The sequence below is a fragment of the Engraulis encrasicolus genome, chromosome 22 (genome assembly GCF_034702125.1).
Source record: "Engraulis encrasicolus isolate BLACKSEA-1 chromosome 22, IST_EnEncr_1.0, whole genome shotgun sequence".
Classification (NCBI taxonomy): domain Eukaryota; kingdom Metazoa; phylum Chordata; class Actinopteri; order Clupeiformes; family Engraulidae; genus Engraulis; species Engraulis encrasicolus.
In genome coordinates, this window is record NC_085878.1 from 24812445 (window position 1) to 24824944 (window position 12500).

A 12500-nucleotide genomic window follows, 5' to 3' on the forward strand; every position below is an offset into this window, starting at 1 on the left:
GAAGGTGATGTGACTGCTAATTGCTAATGCCAATAATGCCAAATTAGTACAATAACTGCATGAAGCATTTTGATTACTGTACTGTGGCTATAGTGTACACACAAAGAACTGCACAAGTCAGTGTTGGCTTACTGCTATGTAGATTCCCAAACCATCTTCATATGTTTCATGTGTGTGCATTATAGGCCCATACCATCTGTACTATTTATTCATGTGCATGAATTATGTGTTCGCAGCTTTCATGTAGGGTAGTGGTCTCCAAATGGCGGTCAGCGGGGCAGACCCGGCCCAGGCATGGCAATCGTTTGGCCCGCCATGAGTTTGGTACAAATCAAAACATACATGTGTGCTATCTGTGGCTATTCGTCCAAGCTGTTTGCCCCTCAGCCTTATTTGCGTTACATACTGTAATTTGGCCCTTGGGGGAAAACAATTGGAGACCACGGATGTAAGGGCACATCTCTCTCTCTTCAACTCCAAAACCAGTTTACCCACAGATACCAATAAAGCAACCTGAGCTTGAACCTGAACCAGGGCCTCGACCTGACTGGATTGTCCACTAATCCAGCCCTGCCCTTGGGGACCTATATCCACAAAGGAGGGGGTTACGCAACAAGCATGGACAAAATGCCCAAGGGAAATGAGGAAGTCATACGGTCTCCTCTGTGCGTATACTGTATATGCTTGAGAAAGAGATAACTGAACTGGGCCACTTATATATTCGTACAAACACACAATAGCCTGTTAGCCTCTGTGGAGGACAAACAGCTTGAGGGGGAAACTTTAACTTTGTTTACAAAAGTAGGGTCTATCAGCTGTCTCTTATCTGCTACGCATAGTGGGGTCAGAAACAGGAAATGAACACACGCGCACACAAACACACAAACACATAAACACATAAACACACACACACACACACACACACACACACACACACACACACCGATGCACACAAAAACAGGCTTATATAGTATGACACATACAGAAATATTCACACACATGCACCAACATGTCCACACACACACACACACACACACACACACACACACACACACACACACACACACACACACACACACACACACACACACACACACACACACACACACACACACACACACACACACTACAGTACACACAAACTCAGTATCACACACCTCAGCACTCCCACTTAGTGTGCTTGATAAGTGAAGACAGCTTTATTGATCTACAGGCCCCATATTCGGGTGACGTAAGGCGTATTAAACCCTCCAGTGCCACAGCTAGTTAAGTTCTCTGCCCCACCACATGCAAAACGGTTCCCATTGCTCATAGGACCAGTAATGCGTAATCACTCACCACTGTGGTGTTGTGTTGTGTTGTGTTGTGTTGTGTTGTGTTGTGTTGTGTTGTGTTGTGTTGTGTGTGTGTGTGTGTGTGTGTGTGTGTGGGGTGTGTGTGTGTGTGTGTGTGTGTGTGTGTGTGTGTGTGTGTGTGTGTGCGTGCGTGCGTGCGTGCATGTGTGTTTGTGAGCCAGAGGGATGTAAGTCACGCTGATGTGATGTCATGGATGCTATCCTGCTCTGTGTTAAGTGGGATTTCACTGTTGGTCTTGGAGAAGCGTAGCGAAGGACTGTCATGTTTTGATTTAATTTATTTGGCCCATTTTGTCTTATTTCTTCGCTCATCTTTTACGCATTTCCAGCGCTGGTGGTCTTGGCCCAGTGTGGCGATGCTCTGACTGGATGCGGTGTCCGTGTATCGCAAACAACACAAACATTTGTTTCATGCCCTGAGGACTCTAAAACGTTTGCATTATGTCGGCCACCCGGTTGAAGGTTGTCTAAAGCCACATAGAGATTGGCCTTTGGGAAGGCCAAAGCAACTGAGCAAATGTTCATCCTCACTTCCTAAACCAGAAGACTAACTTCGAAGGATGCCTGAGATTTGAGGATAACAGCATACTATTTTAACTCGTTAAGACAAAGCATTATACATTTCCTGTTAGCAGAAAGGCAATGACCAAGTTGTAGTGCATTACTAAAGGCCTGTGTTATGTCATATTGGTGATAGTTAACTTTTCAATGACTATTCCAGGGTTCCACTGGTGGAACAGAGAGCATTATGGGGCTACATTACAAAATATAAAAAGTATAATCTGCAGTGACCCCCCGTCCATTTCAGGAACATGAGTAAAACCAGTGATGAATGGCTGTGTACGTGTGTGTGTGTGCGTAACCACGTTTAAGACAGTATGGATCAGAGTTGTATAAAGTAGAAGTAGAAATAAAGTAAATGTAATCAAAACAGTAGTAGTGTGATGTTACATAACTGCAACTATGCAATATCATACCAATAGTGTCGCAATGACATCCGTAACAGCGCTCCCACTTCTACCTTAAACAGCTATGATGTGGATGCACCTCTGTGAGTTCTCTGGCCCATGGTACTACACCATGTCTGAGTCTGAGTGTGTAACTGAGGTGATCCTGCACTATTTCGCCACTCGTGGCTCGGAGACGCCACCTACCAGTCAATGGTCCAGTTTGGGCATGGGAGGCACAGCACAATACCACTGAGCTCAGGGTCGAGACCGATAGCTCAGCGCTACCGATATTGTATGAGACTTCGGGAGCGTTGTGTGCCTGTGCACACGTGTGTCTGTGTGCGTGCGTGCGTGTGTGCTTACCATGTTCATGACGGTGAGGATGAATCTCTGTGCGGCCTCTGCTCCGTGGTACCCCACCATGTCCGAGTCGGCCACCACCACCGTCTCCACCGTGTAGCTCTGGCTGAGGCGGATGGCGTTCCGACGGCCCCGCCCCTCATCTGCCACGCGCTGCTTACGGTCCCTCCTCTTGCCTACAGGACACACACACACATAGGCACACACACACACACACACATAAACATACACACACGCGCGCGCGCAGACGCACACACACACACACACACACACACACACACACACACACACACACACACACACACACACACACACACACACACACACACACACACACGCACACAAACAAACACACACTCAGGTCAGTACCACGGGCCACAGAGATCAGCAAAGTAGACTCACAGACAGATGCTGTCTGACAGTTGTTTTGTGGAGTCGTTGCATCTGGCTTCATACACTAATACACTACAACCATAGCTAAGAAGAAGAAGAAGACGAAGATGGAGGAGGAGGAGGAGGAGAAGAAGAAGAAGAAGAAGAAGAAGAAGAAGAAGAAGAAGAAGAAGAAGAAGAAGAAGAAGAAAAAGAAGACGAAGACGAAGATGGAGGAGAAGAGGAAAAAGAGGAAGAAGAAGAAGAGGAGGAGGAAGAGGAGGAAGATGATGAGGAGGAGGAGGAGGAAGAAGAAAACAAGAAGAAGACAGAGGAGAAGAAGGAGGAGGAGGAAGATGGAAGATGGAGTGGGGGACTGACAAGCATCTCCTTACTCTGAACTCTGAAGTATTTAAGAGGAAAACAGATGATGAAGATGATGAAGATGGAGGAAGAAGATGGAAGAAGATGGAGTGGGAGACTGGCGAGCATTTCCTAACTCTGAACTCTGAAGCATTTACAGTGAAATCCTCGACAGCCAAGGCATGCATTGCTTGGCCAGGGTCTGCTCTGCTCTCTGGTCTCTGGTCTCTGGGCTCTGCTCTCTGGGCTGTGGGCTCTGAGCTGTGGGATCGGCTGAGAGGCCGTGGCCCGGCATGTCTGTCTGGTAAACAAGACAGGAATTTTGACTCCACTCACTTCTCACCATTCTCCTAACAAACAACAGTTGTCCTCCAGATGCCACGGCAGTGCGCTGCAGCAGCCACCCGCCTCAACCCCCACCCCGGCTCCCATTGTATACACATTCTCACACACAAACACTGGCGCGCACGCGTGCACACACACGCACGCACGCACGCACGCACGCACGCACACACACACACACACACAGAGCTTCTCAGAGGTTTTCTTTTCTTTTTTTCAAGCATTTTTCACACGCATTTTGATTTATCCAGCACTAATATCCGTGGTTGCACTCCGAACAATATTGTTGGTAAAATCGGCTGAAGCTGTCCAAATCTATATTAACATATGAAATAAAATAAAATAAAATAGCACCACAATATTAAAGCCATTTGAAATGAACCTTGTGCACCACCGTCTTCCAGCTGTTTCAGGCTTTGGTTGCGTGGTCTTTGAACCAGGCTATGGCACTTACAAGACAGTTCACAGTGGGTTACCAGACCTCGTTGTCCACACCAGAACATTTCTGAACATTTTCAAAGATAATTAATTGTGTTGAATAAATAATTGGTTTTAATCAAGCGAAGCCTTTGTTCTCATTTGGACAACCTTTGTTGCTCCTCTGTACTCTTTCTCTTTCTCATACCCAAGCACGCCAAAAACCCACCAGCCAGCACCATAATTATTTGAAAAGCAACTGATCTCCTTCATCATGTTCTGAACTTGGACAGAATATCAAGAGTGGTAATACATCTGTGTTTCCTCACCCGTCGCATATTTCTTCATCAGTACGCGTATTATGTTCAGGGAAGGATGGCGGCGGTGGTGGTGGCGGTAGTGGTTTTCAGAGACTTTATTAAGACTGTGCCTCCTGCAAGGAATCATTCAGCCATTGCAGTTAGGCCTGATTGTGCACTGACAGCTCATTTAGGGCCAGCAGCAGTGTGTCCACTAAGGCCAGGAGTCACCGCACCATGAAGAACATTAGGAGTCCCTCCACTGGAGCACCAGACAGAGAGAGAGAGAGGGGGGGGGAGATGGATAGATAGAGATAGATAGATATGGAGATAGATAGAGAGAGAGAGAGAGAGAGAATGAGAAAGGGAGAATGAGAATGAGAGTGAGAGTGAGAGTGAGAGCGAAAGATGGATGGAGAAAGGATGAGAAACAGAGAACCAGAGAGAGAGAAAGAAAGTGTGTGTGTGTGGGTGTGTGTGCGTGTGCGCCGCGCGCATGTGTGTGCATGCGTGCGTGTGTGTGTGCGTGTGAGTGTGTGTGCATGTGTGCGTACATGTCTGTGTGTGTGCGTGCATGTCTGAACGTCTGTGTGCATGTCTGTGTGCGTGTGTGAGTGTGTATACGTACATGTGTGCGTGCTTGTCTGTGTGCGTGCATGTCCGTATGCGTGCGTGTGTGCGTGCGTGGGCGAGGCGTGCAAAAGCTGGGAAGCTCCGACGTCTGATGAGGAAGCCGAGCAGACAGCATGCAATCCAGTGCAGCTGAGAACAGCGGTCATGGGAGTGCGGAGGGAGCGAGCACAATGGGCCGGGGAGAAGAGAACAAAGGGTGTGGAGACAATTTCACGCTGATCCAAGTGAACAGTCTACACGCCACACCACACCATGTCTTCCATCTCTCAACGCCGGCTGTGGACATCAGGGAAGAATGAACGGCCCAGACGGCAGCATGTGACGGATAGCAGATGGGATGAGATGTCCAATCATGAGGATATATACACAAGGAGCTTTGGCAGAAGCCGCAGAAGCCGCTGCACTTTTTGGACATATACTACAAAGCTGGTTCAGGATAAGTTAAGGTTAGGTTAAGACAAGGATGTCAAACTCAGGCCCGGGGGCCAAATTTGGCCCGCGGAGCCATTTTATTCGGCCCGCGAGATCATTTCAAAGTTGTCACACATACACCATTAATGTATAGAGTAACACAACTTGAACATGAAATTTGCTGTCACGACAGTATGTGCAGACACATTTGAACTGACAAATATGATGGGAAAGAGTGTATGTGGAATTCAACTAATGAGTATGAGGTGCATCCATTGCCAATTTTAGTCCATTTTTTAAAAATAATATTTGAGTTTGGCCCGCGACTTCGTTCCAGATTTTGATTTTGGCCCTCAGTCAATTTGAGTTTGACACCCCTGGGTTAAGAGGTAAAACATCTAATAGAAGAGCTTTTCTTAAGAAAATGAGGACTCCAGGCTCTTCTATTACATGATTTACCTCTTAACTTAACCTTAATTTATCCTGAACCAGCTTTGTAGTATAGGCCCTTTGTTGTTACTGTTTTTTTATTTACTGTCAATACTAAAACACACATTTTATACACTGTCAGTGATCAGTGAAGAGTTTAACTTTCTCTTCAAAGGAGAGTTTCCCTTCTCAATAAAAAACAATAAAATCTCTTTGCTGCAATGAACCCGGCGCCCATCGTTTTGCGCTGAGTCTGACTCTTTGATTTCTCTGTGAGGCTAATTGAAAAGCAGCGAGTGCCCTGAACCTGGATTAACCTGGAGACAGGACTAAGTGGGGCTCTCATTAGCGTGTGCTGTCCATTCGAATTAGGAGATCAAGTCATAATCCCCCTGGTCCAGTCCCCTCTCCCGCACAGTTCTCTCTGTAGGTGATGGCCTGCTCTACTCTACTCTACTCTACTCTTCTCTACTGAGTCCACTCACCTGAGGTACGCACAAAGGGGTTTTGCTTTTATGTTTGTGAAGAAGACTCTTATTCATTCGTCCAGGTCATGGAATACAAAAGGTTTAAGGGCCGTACACACACGTCGCTGCTATTTACTCGCTACTTGCTCACTCGCCTACTTGCCACTCGCTCTGGGTGATTTTGTTTACTGGTTGTCATGGTTCCCGCTGTCCGCACCAATAGAGCTCTTCAGCGTTGACGTCAACTTGTATGCGGCGTTTGGACTACCGGTTCCATGGCGATTTTTTACATTGCAAAACGCCATAGAGATTCAGGTTTGGCAAAAATATAAGTTGCACGCCAACAACGAACATTAGCGTGTCCCCGCATCCCTTTCTCATTAGTGGAACGGATCGTATCATCATGTTGGTGTATTCACATGTTAAATCATGACGATTATAATTCAATATTGCTAACCCCTTTCTGATCATTAAAACTTCCGAACTACATACTTTCCTTTGGTTGCCAAGGGTACAACCTTCCGCACGTACATGACGTTAGATACAGGCGCCGCTTCTGTAGTCGCCAAAAGTTTCCGGGTTTAGCATATGGACGCAACATCGTATTTATGTCGAAGTTTGACACAAAATGATCAACCATGTCATACCTACAGCCTATTTTTAACACCCTCGACAGTTTGCAGGGGTTCGCTAAGCGCGTGCTTGCACTCGGAGCTTATTTGAAACTAGCCCCTATTCATTCCCTATGGAGGCCGGAAGCCGATACGAACCAGGAAGTCCTTAAATGCTAACATGAAAGACTACAATCTACTACATGCTTCCGCGTTACTGAAGAACTCTATAACGTCCGTACGAAACAAAATGTAGGCCTACGCTGTTTAACGTTGATCGTGTGCTGTGCACAACCATGCATATGAGCCTTTGATGGTGTACACTGTATGCATTTTCCTCAACACTTTTAACCAAAGTGTGTTGGCGTGCAGAAGTTGGGTGGTCAGAACACCACAGGGGCAACGTCACCTGTCAATAATCTGTATTCTGCATTCCAATTGGTTACTCGCTTAACTCGCGTCGCTCGAAGATAAAATAAGTTTATCTCGGAACCCGCCCACATCGCATCGATTGTACTCTCCTCGCCTACTCGCCAGCGAGACTCGCTGGAACACGTAGACATTCTATTGACTTCATCCGCTGAGCGAGTAACTAGCAGCGACGTGTGTGTACGGCCCTTTAGAGGTAGTGAAAGTAACTGAACTTCTTCTCGGAGATTGAAAACATTTTCTCCTCGTCCATGGTGCTTCATCAGTTTCCCCCCAACCCTTCTCCAAATGACAAAGGGCATCACATGTCACGGTGTGAATACATTATTGTGTTTTCACTTTCGTGTTTTAGTTCGTTTTCTTGCTTGATTTGTTCCTCTGTTAACACCCAATTAAAAAAAGTTACGCGGCCCTGCTGTGGCCAACCAGTAGGGCACTCGCCTGCCATCCGGCTGATCTGGGTTCTGACCGGCCCGGGTCCTATGCCGACCCCTCCCCGTCTCTCTCCCAATTCGCTTCCTGTCCACCTCCCACACTGTCCTATCAAATGAAGTCGAAAAAAAAAGACCACAAAAAAATCTTTAAAAAAGTTATGGATGGATTTGATGATATTGGTTCATAGATTGTTCACTATTGTGAGATTGTCTTGGTTAATGTCTGCACTCTCGGAGTGACCTTCTATATAGTATGCAGAAGCACAAGTCTCCCAACCCTTCATCCTGCAGATAGGTGACTAACACCTGAGTGAGGACTCAACTCGTTACTCAGTGAGGTGTATGTCCCAGACAGAAGAGGACACTGGGCATCCATCGCTGTGCGGGGGCTTTCCCTATGCACCGACATCCTGGCACGTGGTCACTTAATATCTCAGCAAGTCTCACAGCACACAATGACTGTCACAGGATGCTGCGCGGTGTTTTTGTGATTGGCCCTAACCATTCCCACTCGGAGGTAATTGTTTCTCATTAGGGGCCCTGTGTGTGAGGGACTGTGGGAAGGCACTGCCACCAACACATGGAAGCCATGGAGAGACTTTGTTTACGCCCTTCCATACGGGGAGAAGCAACACTGGCTGAAAGCAAAAAAACTTACTTGGACAGTGTACAATGATGACTAAAATCATAGAAATATGGCTACATTTATAAATTCATATATTATTTTCATTTTATTTTTCATATAAGCTCAATAAACGTTGAGGCAAGTTGATTCCACTTCTTAAACTGTAATATAATGCTTTAGAAAAGGGTCTGTATTACATTACATAGGCTTTAAAGTAGTAGGTAGGCAGCCCCATTACATCTGAATGGTGCGCTTTTACCCAAAGCCTACTGTACCGTCCCCCCCTAAATAACACACCGTTTGATGCAGTAAAGGGATAGTATAATGGCTTCAGATGCTCCGGCTTCCACTGACCTCTAGTATTTAACATAGTACACACACACAAAGACAGAGAAACAAAAAGGGCCATTCATGGGCAATGCCAGCCAGACCTAAAGATATAGTGTAGCTCAAAGCAGATAGAGCCAACAATAGGATCTAAGCCCCGGACTCCAAGCCAAGGCAGAGGACAGCCACTGATCAGGCAAACAGCTCACTTCCTTTACATGTGAGTGCCAGACGCCCAAGGGGCCCCTGGAACCACCAGCCTCCCTCCCTCCCTCCCTTCCCCCAGCACAACACACACACACACATCCATGCAAGCAGACACACACACACAAATATAGACACACACACACACACACACACACACACACCAAACAAACACATGCATGCACGCATGCACACATGCACACAAACACACAGACACAGACACAGACACAGACACACACACACACACACACACACACACACACACACACACACACACACACACACACACACACACACACAAACCAGACCAGACCAGACCTTTTTTCAAAGCATCAGGTACTCCTCCGACCCGCACCGGAAGACACTCCCTGGAAATGACGGCAGCCAGGGAAGATAATGCTCGTTTGACTGGCCTTGTTAAAGGGCTAAGGGGTTGTTAAGGAGGCTATCTATAATCTACAGTGTCATCTAATGGCAGTGCAATTCAAAGACGCAATACACAGACAGAGCTAGGAGAGAGAGAGGCATGAAAGAAGATAGTGTAGCCCGACTAGCGGGAGACATGGTAGCTAGGGTGCTGGTTGCTTCTAAGCGTGTCACTCCGCACCGATTTAAAAAAAAAAAAGACAACAAAGAATTTCTTCTTTTTTTCTCCCTTTGCATCACAGGTAGTTATCAGCAGCTGCGATCTGTGTGTATGAGCAGACAGACTGCCTGGAGCAGCAGAGTGGAGAAGACAGAAGTTGTGAGTGTGGAGGCTTTCTGAAGCAGCCTTCAAAGGGTGCCTATCTAGTCAGGCATGATGGCCCTTTTAAGACTGGGCTTGATGTCGGCTACATAAATGTGATTTTTAAAAAATCTTACAAAAGGCTGTCACTCATCAGCTGCCACTGTTGTAAAAATGTGTAAAAACTCAGCTATGTGCTGTTCTAATCCAAACCCGATCATAGAGCAGTAGCCTCACTCTTTCAACCCATTGACAGCAGTAATAACAATAACATAATGTCACTTTTTACCCAGAATGCACTTAAACACAAAAGCGATGGAAGCGTACAATACACGTTCTACAAATGGAGGTGAGTTCTAAAAGTTTTCATGAAACAGAAAGCTACAGGTATCCTGATACACTAAGCTTCCAATGATATAATGCTTCCAAACTCCAAAGTCAGTCTCATTTGGCCAACATGCCATCCTACCTAGGGATAGGGACTCTTTTAGGCTCGCTTTGATTCATTGTTGCTTAGTGGACCAGTGGACTGGACTCCATCGACACATGCCACAGGGACGGCTCCTGCACACAAAGATATAGCCAGGCCGTGCCCTCCTAGTGACGCAACAGCTTCAGCGTTGCTACCAGTCAGGTCAAGAGCAATGCAAGCACTTCCTGAGTTCCCGCAGATATGGGAACTCCTCCCACTTTGTTGGGAAGCAAACAATCATTAGCAAATCAAGGGAGGCCATTTGGGAAATGCTGTTTGGGAAATGTTTATTGTTATGCTCTTGGTCAGACCAAGTCTCGAAGAGATTTGAAAGTCGATGATAATCAGGCTAACAAAGATGGCCCCTGGACAAGCAATCCAACCCTTATTTCTCCCTAAGGGCACCTTAAGTCCTCAGCAGACAGTGAAATAGTTAACATGCCGCATGAATACAGCGATATGGTCCATTCTCGTATTGGCAAACAAACCAAAACTAGTTTGATTGATGTTTTCTCATTAATGTTTATCTGTGTTACTCATAATGCAGTTCGAATAGTTCATTGGGTTTGAAATTAAGCAATATGAGGCCACTTGTTTCCGTAGGTATTGCCGAACTTCACTTAGTGCCAACCTGAGTTGAATTGATGCACCCATGCCAACGAAAAGAAAAGTCCAAGTTTTAGTCCAAATGGACCATTTGATTCGACTCCAAATTCTGCGGAGGTGAAAACGCCCTAACACTGCACCCAGTGGCACCCCCTTAGAGCTTGGGTGGCAGTGTCAGTGGCAGGTGTGCCTTGGAACGAGTCGCGTTCCCCTAAAAAATGATACTTTTGTTCTTGCAGGGGGAAATATTAAAAATCCATACGGAGCCTCTGCCCCACCTTTCCCTTAACTCGGGCTGAGGTTTTATTTTGCCAAGTTCCCAAATTCCAAGGCATCGCAAAAATGTCAGAAAGCCTGCGCGGCAGCACAGCTCCAAAATGTGAAACAAATGAGCGCCTGGGAACTGGAAGTCATTCCTGTATAACTTTGCCGACTTCCAACATTTTTCCGATTCCCCGGCACTCGCAGGAAGACCGCAGACTGGACCCATTCTAATCAGCACTTTGGGGGAACGAAAAGAAATAAATAATACCAATAAGTAACTCCACAGCTTGTCTTAACAAGTGTTCATTCTTCACATTATAAGTGCACACTGTGCTCTCTGGATCTGTCATTGCCTGGGAAAAATGTCAGCGCACACACACACACACACTACAGCGGTGTTGCAAGGCCCTTCCAAATAAACACAGGACCCTCTCCCGCCATCTCCGCCCTCTCCAGCTGTCCCCCTCAGGGCTTAGAGGAGGCCCTGCTATCCTGCCTCTGCTCACCATTTCTCTTCACCCTCTCTCTGCTATCCTGCCTCTCCTCTCCTACTATCCTGCCTCTGCTGCTGAACTGCTATCTTCACCCTCTCTCTTCTACCTCTCTCTGCTATTCCGCCTCTCCTATCCTGCCTCTGCTGCATGGCTGCTATCCTCACCCTCTCTCTTCTATCCTGCCTCTGCTATTCTGCCTCTCCTCTTCTGTCTGCTATCCCGTCTTCCCTGACTGCTAACCTGACTGCTATCCTTACCCTCTCTCTTCACCTTCTCTCTGCTATTCTGCCTCTCCTCTCCTGTCTGTTATCATCTCCTCTCTTCCCTGACTGCTATCCTCACCCTCTATCTGCTATTCTTCCTCTCCTCTCCTGTCTGTTATCCTCTCCTCTCTGTCTCTCCTGTATGCGGATGGTGGAGTTACTTGGCTTGCTCAAGACCTTCAACATTTACACCACGGCTGACCATAGTAAACTCTCCTGCCTGCTCTCCTGGCTGTCCTCTCCTGCCTGCTCTCCTGCCTGTCCTCTCCTGCCTGCTCTCCTGGCTGTCCTCTCCTGCCTGCTCTCCTGGCTGTCCTCTCCTGCCTGCTCTCCTGGCCCCAATGCAGGTCGGCTGCTTCGGCCGTTTGGATCTGCTGAACAAATTTCACACCCGTCTCCTTTGCTGTCGCGCTCTGATCCATCTCAGAGACGGCCACCTTTCCACTGTACTGCACTGTAGCCTACTCCACTACAGTACTATAGGGCTCACTGCTATCAGGGGCAGGTCCACTGGCAGACGGGGAGGGGGGCAAACGGATCCGCTGTCCCAGGCCCAGAGGGGAAGGGGCAGTGGAATTGGATCCTCATTACATTGTTTGTATTGCGAGGAGGGGGGGGGGGGCAATTAGAAGATTTTGCCGTGGGC

At 47.1% G+C, this 12500-nt stretch overlaps 1 protein-coding gene across 3 annotated transcripts in view; it reads right to left on the reverse strand.

Annotated features, from left to right (window-relative positions):
- The window catches only part of adamts17 (ADAM metallopeptidase with thrombospondin type 1 motif, 17), a 171222-nt gene that overhangs the window by 143836 nt on the left and 14886 nt on the right, over nt 1–12500 (reverse strand). For all 3 annotated transcript variants that reach the window (XM_063187709.1, XM_063187708.1, XM_063187706.1), the window contains exon 4: nt 2669–2841. In XM_063187709.1, coding sequence (XP_063043779.1) covers nt 2669–2841 — 173 coding nt within the window. The remainder of the gene's footprint in view (nt 1–2668; nt 2842–12500) is intronic.